The 20,865-nt window shown below is 42.1% G+C and overlaps 2 protein-coding genes and 1 non-coding gene across 3 annotated transcripts; 1 reads left to right on the top strand and 2 right to left on the bottom strand.

Moving 5' to 3' along the window:
- Window positions 1–4,245: 4,245 nt before the first annotated feature.
- Window positions 4,246–12,300, top strand: LOC116503968 (deoxyribonuclease gamma-like). Its single transcript, XM_032210725.1, has 8 exons — window positions 4,246–4,386; window positions 7,303–7,391; window positions 8,106–8,192; window positions 9,357–9,460; window positions 10,835–10,947; window positions 11,035–11,192; window positions 12,038–12,134; window positions 12,226–12,300. Exons 1-8 carry the CDS (start codon window positions 4,246–4,248, stop codon window positions 12,298–12,300), a joined length of 864 nt encoding a protein of 287 aa, XP_032066616.1.
- A 1,620-nt stretch (window positions 12,301–13,920) lies between these two features.
- On the bottom strand, window positions 13,921–19,940 carry RPL10 (ribosomal protein L10). The gene is made up of 6 exons (XM_032211787.1): window positions 19,836–19,940; window positions 17,901–17,959; window positions 17,532–17,639; window positions 17,310–17,448; window positions 16,800–16,962; window positions 13,921–14,156 (listed from the first exon to the last, which is right to left on the bottom strand). Exons 1-6 carry the CDS (start codon window positions 19,856–19,858, stop codon window positions 14,001–14,003), a joined length of 648 nt encoding a protein of 215 aa, XP_032067678.1. The 5' UTR covers window positions 19,859–19,940; the 3' UTR covers window positions 13,921–14,000.
- On the bottom strand, window positions 17,110–17,243 carry LOC116505118. The gene has a single exon (XR_004254901.1). It is a non-coding gene; the product is annotated as a small nucleolar RNA SNORA70 (small nucleolar RNA).
- Window positions 19,941–20,865: the final 925 nt, after the last annotated feature.

Here is a 20,865-nt window from a genome sequence, read left to right as displayed (position 1 = left end):
CCTAACCCTAAACCTAACCCTAACCCTAACCCTAACCCTAAACCTAACCCTTACCTTTATGTGAATCGGCTTGCTTTAATTTTATTTTAATTTTAATTTAATTTATTTTTAATTTTATTTGTCGCGCTGCTGATGACGTCAGGTACGCGCTTTAATCGGGCGCGCTTTAGTGGACCGCGGTTTTGACGGGTCACACTTTGGAGAAATACAAGATGCAATGAAAACCAGCTCCTCTATTGCACTGCTGCCTCCCCCCATATTTTTAGATATTCTGATGGAAGATTAAATCTGGAGAAACAATCATGCTGGCAAATGATTTTGCTGTAATGTTTTGCAAGCGATAAACATGGGGATGACATATCTTGCATTCTACCAATATCGTGAATTTCTCCCTCAAATGGACAATCTCAAACATAGGACGTCTATCTGGTATCTTAATCAGACTAACCCAAAGGGACACAAAGGCATGTGTAATGTTTGAAATTGCCCATAACTCTTCATCATGTGACGTGAAAACAATTTAGGATGAAAAGACATTAAGAGCAATAGCTAAAAAATTAAGCTGCATACCATAGATATGAGATTTGCAGTTTAAGTCAGTCTATAAGATTGTACCAAGCTTTCTGGAACAATGAAATAATGCTAATCAAAAACCTATGGAGACCAAAGAAGAAAAGCAAGAACTAGTCATTCTTTAATCAAGCAAGTAATGGAAAGCCAGTTCGTTTCCCTCCATCCTTTTATTAAGGAGCCTCATTTGGCCTGAAGAATTCAGTTACAAGAGGAAAAAAATGACAATAATTAGTATTTAGATCACATTCTAGAAAATGTAAAGCGTCTTACATGTAATATCTTTGTATTCCTTGAAACAATCATTCATGAAGGTTTTATTCAGCTACTTTGAAGATGGGGAGTTGAAGCTGAGAAAAGCTCACTTCTGAACATCTCTTCAGTGGAAAACTAGATCTTTATGCTTCTAGTGCCATCATGTCAGAGGTGGGTTCCTACCAGTTCGCACCTATTCGGTAGAACCGGTTCGTCAAATCTACCGGACCGGTTAGAATAGCAATAGCAGTTAGACTTATATACCGCTTCATAAGGCTTTCAGCCATCTCTAAGCGGTTTACAGAGCCAGCATATCGCCCCCACAGTCTGGGTCCTCATTTCACCCTCCTCAGAAGGATGGAAGGCTGAGTCAACCTTGAGCCAGTGAGATTAGAACCACTGAACTGCAGATAACAGTCAGCTGAAGTGGCCTGCAGTACTGCACCCTAACCACTGCGCCACCTCGGCTCAAGAGGTTCCACCAGTGGACCCAGAAATCAGGCCACACCTACAGAAGAGGTTCCAAATTTTTTTGAAACCCACCACTGCTAAATGGTTAGGGGTGCAAGGATCTTGTAACTTGACAGCTTTAAGACTTGCATGCTTCAATGCCAGAGTTCCTGAGCCAACGTGACTGGAGGAGGAATTCTGGGAGTTGAAGTCCACAAGTCTTAAAGCTGTCAGGTTTGAAGACCCCTAGGTTTTTTTCTAAAGAATTAGGGGTGCAAGGATCTTGCGACTTGACAGCTTTAAGACTTGCATGCTTCAATGCCAGAGTTTCTGAATAGCTACTTGGACCGATCTAAGTACTAATTCATAATTTCATATCCGGTCACATGGGCGGCAAGCCACTCCCATCCAGTCACATGGGTGGCAAGCCACTCCCACAAAGGAGGCCACACCTACAGAGTAGGTTCCAACAATTTTTGAAACCCACCACTGCATCATGTCCACAGTGATCACTTTACAAATTCTTAGATGTGCAGCATATATGTGCAGATCAGTCATAAGGAGCGAATGTGAGCCTTACATCACAGTTGAATTTCCAGTCAGTGTATTCAGTTCCCGTCGTTCATCCAAAAAGAATGAGCATGTGTTTCTGTTGCAGTGGATAACTTCAGTGGATATCAAGTTGAATCCCTACCTCTTCTGAAATTTGCAAATAAAAAAAAACCTGTCAGCTGCTGGGGGAAATTAAGATCTCTCCTGATCTAATTTTTTACCTAAACAAGTGATCTATGCAAATGTAAATAGTTGACTGACTTGCAATCTAATAATTGTTTCACTACGGAATGCCAGTGGGGTTCTTATGGCCATGGGCTTTCCAGTATAAAATGCTTTAATTGGGTAAACAACTTAACGTTCAAGGTAAAAGAATATTGGTATTTTCCCTCTTATTTTTGTAAAGAAAATATCAGCTCCGTGGACTTTATTCTGAATTCTAACAGTTTCAGAAAAAAAATGTACATAATTGTTTGATTTGTAAAACTGGGTATTCCCGTGTTGAAAGTTCCTTTGATAGATACTTTCCATTTTAAAACAAAAGCATTTCCCCTTCAGCTACAGAGGGCTTCCTTGGGAGAAAATCCAAATTTAAACCGTATTTAAGTCTCTATCATTTCTGCTCAATGCACTTTCTTCTGTCTTCAATGGACAGGGTAAATTAACTGCATTTTCAATTAGTGCATCCATGAATGAAATGCTCCAGAGACTGGTTATGTATACAGGTAGTCCTTGACTTACAACCATTCATTGTTGTAAAAATCTGTTCAAAGTTACCATGGCACTGAAAAAAGTATCTTATGATTGGTTTTTCACACGACTGTTCCCCGAGGTCATGTGATAAAATTTTTGGATGTTTGGCAACTGGCATGTATTTATGACAGTTGTAGTGTCATGTTTGTACACCATTTTTTAATTGAAATTTTTTTTAAAAAAGTTTTACAAATATATGCCTCACCCACCCACCCCAAACCCACCTCCCCTCAACCCCCCCACCTCCCAGAGCAAATACAGGGTATAAACATTAACATCCATATTCTAAAATAAGCTAACATGATTAAGGTAGCTTTTATTGTAATTTTAAATTTTAACCAAAAAGGTGTTGAGATGGATGGACAGTTTTGTGGATTTTATATCAGGCACTGGCTTTATGGTTCTACTGTTTATTTTGTAAAACCGGTGTCAAAAATTTTAAGGGGCCTGGTAATATATAAATATATGTAATATTAACTGTGGAATGAACACTGGTTTTGAACAGGAACTTTTTAATTCTTTCTAAATGATGCACCATTGTTTGAACTGGTTTCAGTAGATTCCCTGGTATGTGTTAAAGATAGCTCTGGCTTTGCATTATTTTCAATCACTGTCACACCTTATTTATAGCTTAGCTCTATTCCCATGATTAAATCTTGACTTTGTTCTTCCCCATTATTTGCAGTATTTTTAAATAATACCATTAGTGGAAAATATAATGAAAGGTTATGTTTTGAGCACAGTTATTCAAGAAGAATCTTGCTTGAGTATATAAACTGGCAGCAAACAGCACTTCTTACTAGCGCTGATGTTTGGGTAATGAAACATCTGCAAGAAAACAAGCAAACTCAGAGAGCACCAAGGACCCCTCATTTCAACCCTGAGCTACAAATATTTTCCTTTATTAGACTCTTGCTTGTTGTGATAAAATTTATTGTAAGTATGTATGTGCATATAAGAGAGTTAGTTTGGTCTAGTGGTTAAGGCACCAGGCAAGGAAGTCAGTGAATTCTAGTTTTGCTTAGGAAGGAGATAATGGTGAACCAGCTCTAAAAAATCTTCTGAAAAATCTACAGAGACTAATCCAAGGAGTCCACACTGATGTGAAGGCACACACACACTCTCTCTCTCTCACATACACAAAGCCATACACCATATACATGTTTGTAATACCAAAGAGTGTATGCTCACACTGTACATGCCCAATTGCAATTGTACAATTCAACTGGATTGAGACTCTTTTGTGAAAAATCAAACTGGATCAATAAAAGTATTTATTTGAAAAGGTAAATTGGCTAGTGTGCTTCATTCATCCTTCCTCAGCTTGAGCACTGATGGAATTGCATTCCAGCACATCTAGATGACAACAGGGTAGGGGGTGGGGATTTCTAAACAGAGTTTTCAAACAACTTTTGGATCCTGCCAGAATGCTCCTGAGGTCTATCCATAGGGGATGCTAAAGAATCAGGAATGAGATGGAAGGGGACAAGCCCAACGAAGTCCAGCGTTTTCTCTGCTACATTGTTCTCAACTCAACATGCAGCACAAAAGGTGGTGTCCTCCCCCTTGCTGACGTGGCCATGTAGTTCTCTGCACCATTGATTTGTCTCCTATGCAGCTGGAGACACACATGTTCTCTCCTGCGATCAAATACATACTAAGCCCATGGCGCAAACCTTCATCTTTTTGTTTCTCTTGCTGGACATGATGCTTGTGGCTGCATCTTTCAAAATCTGTGCTTTCAACATACGAAGCTTTGGACAAGCGAAGGCAGCCAACCAGAGGGTGATGAGAGCTCTTGTCCAGGTGAGTTTATGATGAAACTAGTGGGGTGGACGATGAAGTGGTGACAACAGTGTACTGAGAGTGGCTGGCACTCAACCGAGATTCAGAAGTGATCGAGGGACAGCTGGAGCAGTGAAGGGCAGAAATAGACAAGTCCTCTTTCAGGCATGGGAGTTACAGAGTTGCCCTGTCACTCTCTCAGCCCAACCCACCACACAGGGTCGCAATTGTGTGTGGGGGGGGGAAGGTGTGTGTATGCTATGTTGATATCCTAATGAAAGGTGATGTATGAATCTAGCCAGGGATGTGCAGTCAGGGGAGGCAGGGGAGGCAGAGCCTCAGCACTGTCATCATGAAAAGAAAAAAAATGTAAAAGGAAAAAGGCAAGAGCTGAGGTCAGGCTGAGCTAGTTGCTGCCAGAGTCACCGTGGATGACTCTGCTTAGTGCTTAACTGTTTAAAAAAGCCTCTAAAAAGTGCCCTCTACAGGAGGCGGCAGGAGAAGGATGTGCCTCATCTAGTCTGACTTTTTATGATCACTCGAGCAGAGTTAAACAAGGGTCAAAAGCTGAAAAATTCCTGACGTAGATGAGGCACGGCGTTCTCCTGCCTCCTGTAGAGGGCATTTTTTTAGAGGCTTTTTTAAACAGTTAAGCAGAGTCATCCACGATGACTCTGGCAGCAACTAGCTCAGCCTGACCTCAGCTCTTGCCTTTTTCCTTTTACATTTGTTTTCTTTTCATGATGGCAGGCAAGAAGAGTTGAAATCCTCTCTGAAACAGCTGGAAAAGGTACGCGTGGGTCAGAGGGAGGAATTCAAACGTCATCCTCCTGGTGCAACTGTGTGTGTGTGTGTGTGTTTGAGAGAGGGGGGAGGGAGGGAGAGAGGGCGGAAGGAGGGGAAGGGAGAAGAAAAAGAAAGAAGGAAACTTATTTAGCAAAGGAGGAAAACAAATGCTGTCGCTTTAAATCGGAACTGAGCATGCCTGGCTGTGGAATTCTGGGAGTTGAAGTCCACAAGTCTAAAACAATTGCTGCCTCACCAGCCATAAACCTCACCGCACGTCACTGAATCTAGCAAAGAAACAGAAGTGTTCTCATCCAATGTGGCTGTGACAGAAGTCAGGAACAGGCTATCCAAGAATATGAACAAAAAGGGGAAATGCCACAGTTCATCCATTAATTGGGAAATACCACATCTTAAAATAAAAATTGAAACCCACTTCCGTTAAAGTAGAAAGCATGTAAGAAAGTGGCAGTATCTGAACAGCTAGGAAAGGTCTCTGATTCACTTTGGGTCTCTCTAGCAGAATTGGAAAGTGCTGCAACTGCTTTCATGTTTTGGTGGTTGGAGCTGTGTTTGTCAGCCTGGGGGGTGATGAGGGCCACAGTTGGAGGTATGTCTTTTGCAAAGTGACCAGGAGCAGGATTTTTCTTTTCCTCCTGTGATTTCAGAGAGAATTTGCATTTACTTTTATCTATTTTTGTCTATTTACCTACCTTACATTTTTTAGGATTCATGATACACAGTGTTGGGAAATTGTTGCTATTTTTCCGCAAATGTAGGAAGAAGGGATTGGGGAGATGCAAAAGTGGAATTTGGGAGTCTGGAGACGGTCTAGGACTATTTTTCTTTTTTTGCCAACCTTGGAGTTGATAGTACTGAATCTATTTGATCAAAGATCAGAAGACTCCCTAGTGTGACATATCAGTCATACTAAGCTAACCCAAATAATTTCTTCTTTTAACAAGGTTAGCATGTTCTAATTCTTGTCAATGACTGATCAATGAACCATGAGATATAGCATCATGAAAAATTGGAAGAGGGAGTGAGGAGACTGGGAAAAGAATGGAGGGGAGGAAGACAAGGCAGCTGGCAGTCTATTTTATAAACAGCAACTCATCACAGATAGTGAGAAATTCAGGAAGACGCACTTGAGCTCATTCAAAGAGATTGTTTTAGCGAACTCAGAATAAATAAGAGTTGGGAATTCCTCTTACGGTTTCCAAGGTTTTGCATGTTTCCCAACACCAGCATTGAAGACACTGTTCAGAAACCTTGTTAAGGTGGCGGGCTGAACCAAGGTAGGCCTCAAGCCTGAACCAGACTAGGGTTTCATGATATTAAGCTTTAACTGTTCATATAGAAATTGCAAGCTGTACTTTTAGGACATAGTGTGGTTAGACACAGGTTAGAAGGAAATCTGTACATGAAATATGCTGAGGCAAAACATCTATATTAGCCCATTTGCTGGCTTGGCTGTTAAGGACCCAGATTGTTGGGGGCAATATGCTGACTCTGTAAACCGCTTAGAGAGGGCTGAAAGCCCTATGAAGCGGTATATAAGTCTAACTGCTATTGCTATTGCTATTAATCTGTTTGGTAGACATATATTGTTAGTTCCTCGAAATATGAGCTATGCATATCCGTTAGCTGACCCATGTATTCTGACATCCTGTAGACATACTTCCTGTAACTCAAGGGCAACTCTTGAGGGGTGTTTCCAAAACTAACAGATGGCTTTAGCTGAAAGCGATAAACTATATAAGGAATTTCCTGACTTTCACTCATGGTTCAGGCCATTGTTTATTCTGAACCTGCGCAAATAAACTTTCCTTCTCTGAAGAGCTGGCTTGTGTGTCCCATCTTTTCTACAACATTGTGATCTTTTCTTCCTTGAACTAGCCCACCTGTGTGAGGCTTGACAGCCTCTATCACTTATGGGAGAGCAGATTGCTATTTAGTATTGGCCACTGAGGCTTTAATCTTCCAAGCAGCAATGCCAGATTCGCTTGTAAATAACGTAGAGCAATGTTTTTTAAACTTAGCAACTATAAAATGTGTGGACTTTGGAATTCCCGAGATGCTTTGGTGAGCATCTCGAGTCATGAGAATGGACATAACAATAACAAGGGCATCTTTTTTTCTGACTTCCAGATCCTGTCTCGCTGTGATATCTCTGCTGTGCAAGAGGTGCGTGATTCCAAGGGACTGGCTATTCAGGCACTACTCCAGAAGCTCAATAGGTACTACCAGTAGCAAACAATTCTAATCATAATGTAGCAAACAATTCTAATCATAATGTATCGCAAAATAAGGTGATTTGCAGACAATAACCCAATAGCGTGAATGTATAGGATCACACTTCGAGCAGTGCACCAAAGAAAGAAAAGCATTAGAATCTGTAGCAATGATATTGTACCTATTATCCATATGGATTGTTTTAAGGTTTTAATTCTTCCATCTTCTACATCTGACCTGCAGTCTTATTCCATTCCCCAAAACTCTATTCCTAGGAGTGAGATGGCTGCTTCTAAGTTCTGAGGTTTTTGTGTTATCAAGGTCAGCACATCCTTATTTAATGAATTGCAGCCTTTGTACATCCAAAGGAAGAAACCTATAGAATGTTCTTCTGAGATGTCACTGCTACTGTGGCCAATCCTTAAACGCTATGTGTATTTGCCTGGGATGAAAATGTATCTTGGAATTCTTCTGTATGCAGTGAAATTATATTGTATTGATTCTAAAACAGGTAGAAAGCAACCATAGCTTTTGGGACAAAGTGTTTTTCCTGTAAATATTAGTTTAGAATCAGAGAAAAGAGAAATCACCACCAACTGTTTTATCTCTTCTTTTGGGAGAGGTAATAGGCCATTTCCCTTAAACCTGGAACCAACTATACAGACTCAGCAGGAACATGGCATCACTGATTTCCTCTTTTCCCGTCCCCCACATGGCAGGTATGATCCTTCTCATCACTACAACTGCCTAGAGAGCAAGAGACTTGGAAGAAGCAGCTACAAGGAGCAGAATGTCTTTATATATCGGTAATAAAATCTGTGGATCTGGAAAATAGCATTATACCAGAACTTCAAGTACCAAAGCCAACACTGTAACTGCTAACAAACTTTATCCCCTACTAGTTGATAACCTGGTGTTGTCCGGGTATTTATTTATAGGGAGAAAATGGCAGGACCAAACGTAATTTCTAATGTTGGATTTTCTCCCTTATCAGAGGGAGCCCCCTTGTGGAGTACTATGAAGCTGTTAACAGGCAACTCCACTGTGCTATACATTAGAAGCCTTTTTATGGCAGTACAGTAGAAGCCATTTTAAGGCACAACAGGCTATAACCTAACAGAACACACACACACCCCAGTAGTGTTAGGGATGTCTTACCCACACACTATTTTTTTCCAGAGAGTAAGTCATTTGTGTGTCAAGTTTGGTTGAAATTGTTTGAGGCGTTCAAGAGTTATGTTGGAACACATACACACACACAGCCATTTTTTATATATAGATATCAACATTTAAATACCAGTCTTTATTCCTCAATATCTCTGTCCTGCCTATGATTTATCTTCCCAGTAATTTGTTTGTGATTGATTATGAGCCATCAAATTTATGTCATCTCTTAATGATCACATAAATGTAGATAGATTTTATCTAGGATCTGTCCCCAATTTGGTCCTTCAAAAGAACCTCAGGCCATACAATAACAATAATTGTCCAAGGGGATTTGGGAAAGGTTGTCTCAAATCTAAAGTCATCTTCATATATGATATAATGGTAAGTTCTCTGATAAAAAAATCAGATAACAGTTGTGTAAACAGGCAACTACAAGCATTTCATTACCATTGAAAAATCTCTTCTCCGGATTACAGGAAAGTTAGTTAAAGGAAACTAGAAAAGTCCTAAGGAAGTAGGGAGTGAATTGGTTCTCAAATAGAGAACCAATTCAAATAGTATTTCAAATAGTACAATTACTGAAATGTCTTATATTCCTTTCATTTCAATAAACCTTGTTAAAAAAGATTCCGCGAGAACCATGCTTGGATGGAAATACTTTTGAGTTTGAGGCAAATGTCAAAAGCCTGACATACCAAGGAAACCTAAACCAGAGGTAGAGTCCATACTTAAATGAACCTTCTGGATAATGAACCTTCATGGGGACACAATCTTTTTACCCTAATTATTTTTCTCACTGACAGTCAGGATGCTGTATCAGTTACGGCTTGGTGCCAAGTTGGAGATGAGGATGCCAGAGATTTTGCTAGGATACCCTTTGCTGTGCGTTTCCATTCTCCATACACAGGTAAGCTTTAATTGTTCTGTTCATAGGTCTAAGAACTTGTCCTGGGTAAGAACTTCTTAAGTCCAGGACCTCAGTGGCCATCTAGCTAAATATGGCAAGAGGAAAAAAATATCGGGGACTGAAATCCTTGGATTTAGTAAACCCAGCTTTCCAGCTCTGAAGCAGATATATAGCACATGATTGTAAGAAATATAACCCAGTAAATATGGTGGGAACTGTGCCTGAGTTTTGTGGCTGATTGTTCTCTCCGCTCTAAAGAGCACTAAGTAATAATGGAACAGTTAGTAGGGTTACAGGCAGACGTGGGTTCCTACCAGTTCGCACCTATTCGGTAGAACCGGTTCATCAAATCTACCGAACCGGTTAGAAGAGGTTCCACCAGTGGACCTGGAAAGCAGGCCACTCCTACAGAAGAGGTTCCAAATTTTTTTGAAACCCACCACTGGTCCTTGGATATGATTATTCTACACTATCATGCTCATATTGATAAAACTCAGGGCCTCTGTGAAAGGGAAGGATGACTACTGCATTTGTGGTGCAATCAGAACATTGCGTGTGTCGAAGTTGTTTTAACGCAAACCAAAGATGCCTTTTAAAAAACAGGTGTACATCATATTCTTATGCATGCCAGTGCTGTGTGTGAGGTAATTTAAGGTGGTTCTGACAAGTGTCGTCGGCATCTTCATATCCAGTCACATGTGTGGCAAGCCACTCCCACAAAGGAGGCCACACTCACAGAGTAGGTTCGAACAATTTTTAAAACCCACCATTGGTTACAGGTAGGATGTTTTCTATCCTGTGCTTTAAGAAAGTACATTGGAGTAATAATTCAGCCTCCAGTCTTGACTGAGAACATCCAAGTAGGTTTTTTTTGGATCTGGATTGATGATTTAGAGTTATTAAATGGAAGAGCTTAATATAAATCTGAAGTGTAATGTATAATATTCTTGAAGTATAACATACTGAATGTCCATAATTATTTGCAAACAACGAAAAGGACCAAAACAGCACAAGACACAATTATACCATGACATATGTTTGTTTTGGGTCCAATTTTTGTCGCCATGAGGAAGTCCTTCCAAGGTGCTTGGAAGTATACTGCTATTTTTTTATGCCTTCACCTGTTGACTGCTGTAGTCCCTGCAAGCTTCTTGGCAAAGTTTTCAGGAGCAGTTTCCCTTCTGCAGCTTCCTACAACTGAGACGAAGTGACTGGCCCAAGGTCACCCAGTTGGCTTTTGCTAAGGCGAGAACTAGTTTTTAGCTTGGTTCCTTAATCACTACACCAAGCCAGTCTCTGCAAGCGTATTGGTAGATGTGGATAAATAAATCCTGATCAGCTCATGTTGTCTGTATTGCTATCTCCTCTACACAGTTGCTTCAGACTTTGTGCTACTCTTGCACCATACCTGTCCTCGGGAAGCTGCCCATGAGCTTGACCTGCTGTTTGAAGTATGCATGGAGCTAATGCATTGGTGGAAAACGGAGGTACATTCTGGGAGCAGAGGGTAGATAGATTGTGAACTAGATGAGCCAACAATGTTTCCAATCTTCTTTCCTGCCCCACCTCTACAGAATGTGATGGTGCTGGGAGACCTGAATGCAGGTGGTGCCTACGTCCCAATGAGCGCGTTGGCCAGGATCCACCTGCACAATCACCCTGCCTTCCATTGGCTGATCAGCGATGAAGAAGACACCACCGTCAGCCACCGAACTTGCTGTTCTTATGACAGGTACTAAACTGAAGCATTCAAGTTGAACCATCTGGTTTCTCCAAAATGTTTTCAACCGTGACCCGACAAATGCGCGCATGATAAAAACGCGCCGACAAAACTGTGGTGAGAAAACCGCGACGTCGAAATCGCGTCCACAACAGGGCGCCGACAAAACCGCGCCCACAAAACCGCGATTAGGATTAAGGTAAGGGTTAGGTTCAGTGTTAGGTTTAGGGTAGGGTTATTATGTTGTTTTCGCGTTATTTGTTGAAGGCACCCTTTTGTCGGCGCGCTGTTGTCGGTGCGCTGTTGTGGGCACGATTTCGATGTCGCGGTTTTCTCACCACGGTTTTGTCGTGTGCGCATGTCGAGCCGAGGTGGTGCAGTGGTTAGGGTGCAGTACTGCAAGCCACTTCAGTTGACTGTTATCTGCAGTTCAGCGGTTCAAATCTCACCAGCTCAAGGTTGACTCAGCCTTCCATCCTTCCGAGGTGGGTGAAATGAGGACCCACACCGTGGGGGCAATATGCTGACTCTGTAAACCGCTTAGAGAGGGCTGAAAGCCCTATGAAGCGGTATATAAGTCTAACTGCTATTGCTATTGCTATTGTCAGTGAACTGTTTTCAACATCCCTATCAATGTCATTAGTAACATGATAGGGCTGCTCTATTGAGTAATCTATTGAACTAAGGTTAGAAATGCAGGCAGAACACTTCTGAATCCCTTCCCCAGGCAGGCCTACCAGTCCTCCAGGAATGTTACACTGTTCTGCTTCCTGACACAAATCAGCCACCTGTATAGTACCCCAATAATCTTTCTGAAACCTGGAAACAGAGCCCAGTTGTCACTGTTTTCCTCTCAGAATCATAGTTCATGGAGAAGAATTACTCTCTGCTGTTGTGCCCGGATCAGCCAAGCCATACAATTTCACAAAGGCATTTGGATTGTCTGAAGAAGAGGTGAGTAGGCTTGATTATTCTCTCTCATTAAAACAAAGGAATATTTATCTATGGCAAGCCTAAAGAACTCAAGATTCTCTCATTTTTATAGGCCTTAGAAATCAGTGATCACTACCCTGTGGAGGTGAAGCTGAAGCTTGCTCCAAAGACCCAACAGGAACTCTAAGTTCTCCACTGGCCTATTATATAAAGTGAAGGGAAATGGGGAAAGTAAGTACAGTAATCTTAAACCTATAGTAGGTCCCTACCATCAATTGCATTGATGGCATTATCTAACCATCTCATCCTCTGCTGTCCCCTTCTCCTTTTGCCTTCAATCTTTTCCAACAGAGTCCTCTTTTCATTAGGTGGCCAAAAATTTGAGCTTCAGCTTCTGCCCTTCTAAAGAACAGACTGGTTGATTACAACTAATTTGATCTCCTTTAAGTCCAAGGGACTCATCTTGCACACAGCCTTCCTTATGATCCAACTCTCACAGCCATACATTTACTACTGGGGAAACCATAACTTTGACTATATGGAATTTTGCTATGTCTACTTTTTAATACGTTTGGGAAAATTTCCCCAAAATTTGGAAATTTCCCCTATTTTCCAGGAAGTGATGGGACCGAATGCCATGATCTTAAGTTTTTAATGCTGACTTTCAAGCCAACTTCCTTCATTAAAAAAAGAACGAAAGTTGGCTTGAAATTCAACATTAAAAAGGCTAAGACCACAAACACCTTCATGGCTTACTTCCTTGTTGTGTTGAAGAGGTTTGTGCAGCTCAATGAAGCTGAGCTATGCCATGGAGGGCCACCCAAGACGGACAGGTCATAGTGGAGAGTTCTGATAAAAGATGGTTGGCTGGAGAAGGAAATTTCAACTTATTCTAGCATTCTTGCCAAGAACAGTATGGACAGTAATATCAAATTTACCTCTAACAACCATCAATCACTTAAAACATCCTATTCTGAAGCAAGTTTTTCAAACTAAACAAACTACATACTCAATTTAATGACCAGCAAACTCCATAGTCTATATAGAAAGTAGCTAATTACACTGATATGTTAGGGTTAGATTGGTGTTGTGGCCTAGCAGGAGTCATTGGAGCTGCCACCAGACTCCGACAGCAAGGGGCCCTATGAGTCAGCTCTGGAGGACCCTGGACAGGATTCCGACTCCAAGCAGGGCGCAGAGGCTGGTTGGCCACCAGGAGGCGGCTGAGCCTTGGACCAGTGGGGAGGAGACAAGGGAGAGTGATCCGGACATCAGCAGTGAGTTGTTCCTGGATGCCCGGCACTGAAGAGCCAATAGGCGTCAGGAAGAGTTGCGCAGTTACAGGAGGTAATTGCACTCAGCTGGTGGTCATTAGGCTCCTCTCCAGACTATAAAAGGACTGCTTGTGCACACACTCCTTTTGCAGAAATCAACGCAGGAACTAATGTTGGAGAACATTAATGTGAGCTTGGCAGGCTGGATTGCTGCCCAAGCTTGTCTGTGCCGGTTTGCTGCCAAGGACCTGTCTGTCTGTTAATTAAATGCCGTAACTTATCTCTGGCTCGGAGTGTGCTTTGGTGTGGAACAAGGGGGGTCAGAACAGATTGGTAAATGTACACAGGCATTTTAGGCAGTTTTCAGGCATTCCCACTGAAAATAATGTTCCAAAAACACAGAAGAATCCCAATTCTGAATTTTTGCCACGCAAATATTGGGCTTCTGTATGCTGATAACAGATCAAGCCAGAGATTTATTAATGTGAGAATTACATCTTTTCACGATGAACCCTAACAGTAACAATCACACAGTAGGTACACGGAGCTCTTTATTTTGATGCCCTTTTCTGTTAAGAAATTAGCACAGTGGTCCTCTAGTTACATCAGACTCTCATGCTGCATGCAAGGCACGCCATTTATCTAAAGGACCCCTGTTGGGTATGTATTTAACTCCACAGCCGTCAGGGATGAGGCGCTTCTCAGACACCATATCCTCAAACATATCAGCATTGAATTTGGTGAAGCCCCATTTCTTAGAAATATGGATCTGGAAAAGGGAAGGAGAGAAAATAAATGAGAAGAATGGCCAGGAATCCAATCTGTGCAGAAAAGGCAGCCTCTATAACTATCTTCAAAGAGTCAGAAATGCCTACATTCTCATTCCATCTAGAGGCCGTTACCATAACATACGAACAAGGCAGGGAAAGAATGGAGAACATGTCTCTTGGATTGCTTCCCAACCCCTTTATCAGCAGTGGACATAGGAGGCTTCTCTACTTTCTTCTCTGTGCTGAACTACTGGGTTTCCCCGAAAATACGACATGTCCTGAAACTAAGGCCATGCCAGATTTTCGCAGTGGGCCAAAATATAAAGCCTCCCCCGAAAATAAGCCCTAGTGAAGGGGTGGGTTTAGCCAGAACAGGGGGCAGCCCTTCCCCTCCCTGGTCACCTCAGGGCTTCTTGGCCCCTTAATCAGATCAGCTGGGCCGCTCCATTCACAGAACAGCGGATTTGCGGGTGCTGTTCAGGCCTCGGCCTCCAGCAAACACCAGTCGCTTTTGCAGCCAATTGTGGCTGCAAAAGCAGCTGGAGGCCAAGCAACACAACCCAAATGCCTCATGCCCTCCTTGCCTAACGGTGACAGTCACAGCTCGCAATTCCATCCACGGAACAGGAAAAGAAGTCATGGAAGAAGCCATGCGAGGAGACGCTGCTGCCGAAGTGCAGGAAATCCCCCCCCCCCAAACCTGCAGATCGTCCTTTCAAAGAGGAGTTTCACCAGGATGAAGGCGACACAAACACCACCTTCAGCCACCTCTTCGTCCTGGTGAAACTCCTCTTTGAAAGGACGATCTGCAGGTTGGGGGGGGGGGGGGAGATTTCCTGCACTTCAGCAGCAGCGTCTCCTCGCAGGACTTCTTCCAATGTCCCAGGTGTATGGATTTTAATGCCTACAGGAGGTCGCTTCTCACCTGCATATTCACATTGAAGGCTCGAAATGGGGCGTTTTTGCAAATGGCTTGAAAATGGGGAGGGAGATATTACTGCCTCTCTCCCTGTTCTGAAGGTCAGCACAGACTGAGAACAGGATAAGAGGCGAAATCCCCCCTCCCCATTTCCAAGAGGTTTGAAAAACGCCACATCTCAAGCCTTCACATTATCTAGGATTGAAGGCATATGGGAGGGAGGATTTGGTCTCTTATCCTGTTTTCAGTCTGTGACCTTCAGAACAGGGGCAGAGGCAGGAATATCCCCCTCCATATTTTCAAACGGTTTGCAAAAACCTTCTGAGCCTTCAGCATATTCCAGGATTGCAGGATTGAAGGCTTGGAATGAGGCATTTTTGCAAATGGTTTGAAAATGGGGAGGGGAAATTTTCCTTCCTCTTACCCTGTTCTGAAGCTCAGCACAGGCTCAGAACAGGATAAGAGGCAAAATCCCCCCTTTTCCTGGCAATCGTTCTTTGCTTGGGATCTCAGTGCAGACACCCCCCCCCCCAAATGCTCTATCCGAAGCCTTCTCTGCATCTGTGCAGAGCTCCCAAGGAAAGGATGGTGTGTATGTGTGTGTGAGAAAGAGATCCCTAACCCCCCAACCCTCCCAAGGCAGCCACATCCCTCCACTAACCTGCTTTCCTGCTCCATTCCCCACTGCCATGTGCAGGGCAAGAAAAGTAGTTTGTGGGACTACTTCCAACTTCGCAAGATCTTTTTTTTTTTTTGCGAGAACTTGGAAGGTATTTTCTGGTATTTTTTTTATCATAGGCACACAGTCTACTTTTCTTGTCCTGCACGTGGAGCGGAGAATGGAGCTGGAAAGCAAGTTAGTGAAGGGATGTGGCTACCTTGGAGGGTGTGTGTGTGTGTGTGTGTGTGTGTGTGTGTTCGTTTGTTCTGCCAGGAAGAGCTCCCTCCCAGGCCAGAGCAGCACAGTCAGCTGTTCCACAGCCAGCAAGCAGAGTAGGCGAAGGCCAGGATGCAAGGAGAACTTGGGTCATTGTGGCTGCAGGCAAGCAGATGGTGGGAACGAGGGTGGGGCTGGTGGGCTTCCTGCTTCCTGCACCTGAAAAATAATAATCCCTCCTCTTCTAATAAGCCCAAGGTCATATTTCATCAAAAAATATAAGACCCTGTCTTATTTTCAGGGAAACAAGGTATATGTGTTTCCCACATGCTTCATCTGAATGCTACAGTGTATTTGTGTACTGGGGAACAGCCAGCTCTGGATCATGTGAGCAGAAGAGGGGAGAAAAGAGGGATAGGAATAGCATTTAGACTTAGATACCGCTTCACAGTGCTTTGTAGCCCTCTCTAAGCGGTTTGCTCAGATTGAGAAACATTACCATCCTCCCATATAGATGCACTGGGAACATTACTTTTCTCTGCACTCCCCAGCCAGACTTAGGCAATGTTACTACGTTTCTCCCCCTATTTCTGCACTCCCATTTATTCCAATTGTATTCACTAGTCAGAAGTATCCTGCCAACAAATAAGAAGCCCAAATCCAGTAGGTGATTTATTTCCAACACTCAAATGGGTTTGGAAAGAATAAAAAGGAACCCTTATGGAACTGACAGATCTATTTGGATTATTGGATTATGGAGACATAAGTGTAACAAATCAGATTTGCAACGCAGTGACATGATCTCCCAAGCAAACCGAGATATTTTAACGTATTTGCAAAACCTACCTTCTGACGTCCGGGAAATTTGAATTTGGCTCTGCGCAGCGCTTCAATAACATGCTCCTTGTTTTGCACCTTGGTGCGGATGGACATGATGACTTGGCCAATGTGGACACGGGCCACAGTGCCCTGAGGCTTGCCAAAAGCACCACGCATTCCAGTCTGGAGCCTAATAAGAAGCCAAAGCATAACTTACAATTTGTACATTGCACTGATGCTGGTGACCTCAACAAACTACCAATCAAGCTTTTTTAGTGTGATTTCTCAACACTGAACCCCACCGCTCACATTCTACTTGTTGCTATACTTGACTAATATATGTTCCCAAGGTCCCTTAAGGTGCTCTGTACAATCAACAGAGCACGTACACAACCAAGGGAATTGTTGTGTGCAGACAGTGCACACCAGCCGCTGATAGCAACAGTGGTTGGTCGGCTTAATTGACTGCAACTTCATTCTCATGCTTTCACACATGCCAGACACACCAAAACTGGTTCTGTGTAACCCATTCTTCACCTGTCAGCTCCAGCACATGATAACATTTTGTTGATGCGGATGACATGGAAGGGGTGCAGGCGCACACGGATGTGAAAACCGTCCTTGCCACAACTCTTCACCATGTATTTGTTGGCACAGATACGAGCAGCTTCTAGAGCTAAAAGAAAACACAAGGTATAAATATAGCAGATTACAAACCAGTAGCATTTGAGCAAATAGGCTGTATTATCTTCTACTTACCTTCTGATGACAATTGCTCATATTCATCTGACACCATGTGCCCACAGAGTGGGAACTCATCAACCTTGGCCTTTTTCCTGCCCAGATCAAATATCCTGATCTTGGGATCTGAAAAAAAAAAAGGGGGGGGGGAATAAACATTCCTACATGAGATCATATTGAAATAAATGAGCATCGATTTCTGATATTATCAATTGTGAAATTACCGACTAAATTAGGAACTAATATTTTGATGAGGCAACTGGGTCCTTTTAGCCAGAAAAGGATCAGAATCAATATTACATGGCTCTCCAAAATTACAGATATGCATATTATTACATAGATTTTTAAATACTATTTAAATCCAAGAAATGTTAACGTTCTACTTACCAGGAACACCCCTGCAGAAGCGGGACTTAGGATAAGGCTTATTCTTGCAGTATCGATAACTAGAGAAAAATAAAAGTCGTGAGTAGGAAACTATAGTTCCTTGATTTAAATAAATTGGTGCTATCCTCTTTTGGTGAAATATAAGTTGAGAGCTATTCTTTAGTAGGGTGGTCTTAACAATTTCCAATTAATCAATGTTACTGAAATGGAGCAGCAGGGGAGATCAAGAAACTGGCTTTAGAGGTAATTATATAATATCACCCTTCTAGTACAGCGCCATTTATTGATCTGAAGAAAAGTGGCAGAGATATAGCAGAGAACTGCTTCCTGCAGCACATACTTGCATTTTTATATTAATCAAAATGGAACAAAATGTTCCAGCCCTCTTGGCAATTTGTTCACTTGCCACTGGAAAGTTTATGCTTTATTTCCAGGTAAGTTCTTTTTGCCAGTACCTACTCTGTAACAACTTCAATTCAAAGCTGCCCTGCATCATGAAGCAAAAGACTAGAAATGTAAAATAATGGACAATCCTGAAATTTGCTATCCAGTACCATCTATTGATACTTTTACATGTCACACCGAATGGTAGAGGGAAACTGTTAATCAGTCAGTGTTTCTGTGATTGGCAAAGTTCTGACAGGTGGATAAAACTTGTGGATTTAGCCTTCTCTTAAATGTCACTCTGGCTATGTTCTTCACTTCATTCCTGCAAGCCTGACAGCATATTTTGTAGAGCCTGCTCACTTAGATTTCAAGTTAACCACCCTTTGGGGGGGGGGGGATCCAATTTTAGAATGCTTTCTCTAAACACCCCTCCCATCAGAGAACATCAACAATGCTGCCTGGTGTAGGCTGTTGACTCGCATGAAAGCATATCCAAACCCAGTATGTTACAAAGAAGCTGTAAATCAGATCTGCAGTTTAAATGATCTCACCTGTTAAACCCATGTTATGTGCACATTGCAAAAAAAGATTAGACTGTTGCTAAATGTTCACTCATCAATGCTATGAAGGCAATGCCAACATATCAGAATCAGGGATAAGTATTAGAAATAACTATTCCTTTCATATCTTGCTCACAACTGACTACTACTGGGGAGAGATGCAGGGCTGAACAGCTCCTTCTCCTTATTATGGACTTTGTAATGCAAAAGTCCTTATGATGGACTTTTCTCTAAACCATGGTTAATAGTATTACTTAGGCATCCCATATCTTGGCAGCAAAAATATTTCTGTTGCCATCAGTGACTGTCCGGATCACTGCAGCCTGTATACTGTGTTTCTTAAAAAGTTTTTGTTCTCAGAGCCATTTTTCACTTTTAAAATCTATGGAGGACCCCCAAAGGGGTATTTGTGTTTTGTTCATATGGTATATATTTGCCAGTATTTATCATCTTAATAAAACGGACACATTTATAGAATATTTATCGGATCGTGTAAAAATTGCGAAGTTAAACCTTTCGGATATCTTTTTTTTTGGGGAGAAATTTTTTTATTGTTTTAATTAAACAGAAAGAAAAATAAAAAAGAATCATCTTTCGTTACATCTTGTTGAAAGCGTATCGATTGGTTACAAATCTATTCCGTGCGTTTCTTCCAGAGTCCTTAACATATACTTCATTCAAATCATGTTGTACATTTTAAATCAAGAAAGAAAAGTCGTGTCTTCTAATATAAATGATTCTAGATAAAAAAACATGCTTAAACAACGGTAACCAAATGAGAATTATGGTACAGGGATGGTAAAATATATAACTTTTCTTTCTTGATTTAGAGATCATTTTTTTAAAAATGAAAACACCCTAATTAAAAAAAAAAAGTGTGACATTTTTCCCTCCCTCAGGAAGAAGCACATCGCCTCTTCCAAAAGGAAAAAGCCAGCCACGCTCTCCCTTTGCTCGATCCCGGGGATGAAGCGCTTCCCCAACTCACCAACGTGCTGGTCGGCGGCCCATGACTGCGGCTCTGAAAGAGAAAGAGGTACAAGTATTTCAGTCCCGGCGCTCAAAGCGTGACCCGGTCTGGGGCCTAGTCAGTTTCACCCTTCCCTCAACCGCGTTACCGCCACCACACGCGTACATACCTCGCTGAGCGGAAAGAAAGTGGGGCCGCGCCTGCGCACCACTTATAAAGGTCACCGCTCTAGGATGTTCCCAGGACCATAGATAAGTGCCCACGGGATCCTATTGCTGGATTCTATAGAGGGCACCACCATAGAGAAATGGGATAGAGTTGCGAATGCTTCTCAAATGGGGTTGTGCGTTATGTTGTTGGAAAGCGGGAGGAGTGGGGGGGGAGGAATTATGAAGGTGACAACACAATAGGCGTTTCCTTTGATACAGTCGGAAGATTTATGTTGTTTTATTCCATGATTTTGAACGTTGATGATATGAGCGTTAGACATCAGGAATGAGTTCGTTTAAATAGAATATTTCAATAAGATTGAATTGAGTGCTGAGTGCAGGACGCCGCTCGAGGAGGCATTCTATTTCTCCCACAACGTTCGAATGAATGGTAGTTCCTAAAGTCTCGTTTGAAGTTATTTTTTCAGTGCCTACAATAGGAAGATACAAAAAAGGGTTTAAGTCCTTTAATACGGGATTTCAAGATTGTGTAATTGGCTTTTAAAAATAATTTGCGTGCAAACAATTTTATTGGAATTTTGCAGCAACAATTCAAGCTGTTGAGGCTTTTACAGCCGTGATTAACTCATCTCTCCACTTAACTACAAAAAGACGTAACTTCTATGCATGTTTGCATAAAACCAGCGCAACAGTAATAATTTTGCATCCCATTGGAAGTGAGAAACACATTGTACTACCGCAGTTTTATCTCGCCATATTCAAATGATTCCAAACGGTTTCCAATAATAACCATATAACGTCAACGGCCATATTCCAGAATACTGTAATAGGAATGAAAAAGTCAATTCGCAATTGAATGAGAATATAAGGGGAAATAT

Source organism: Thamnophis elegans, chromosome 2 (assembly GCF_009769535.1).
Source record: "Thamnophis elegans isolate rThaEle1 chromosome 2, rThaEle1.pri, whole genome shotgun sequence".
NCBI classification, from domain to species: domain Eukaryota; kingdom Metazoa; phylum Chordata; class Lepidosauria; order Squamata; family Colubridae; genus Thamnophis; species Thamnophis elegans.
The sequence above is the reverse complement of the archived record's forward strand: the minus strand, read 5'-3'. Positions and strand labels throughout refer to the sequence as shown.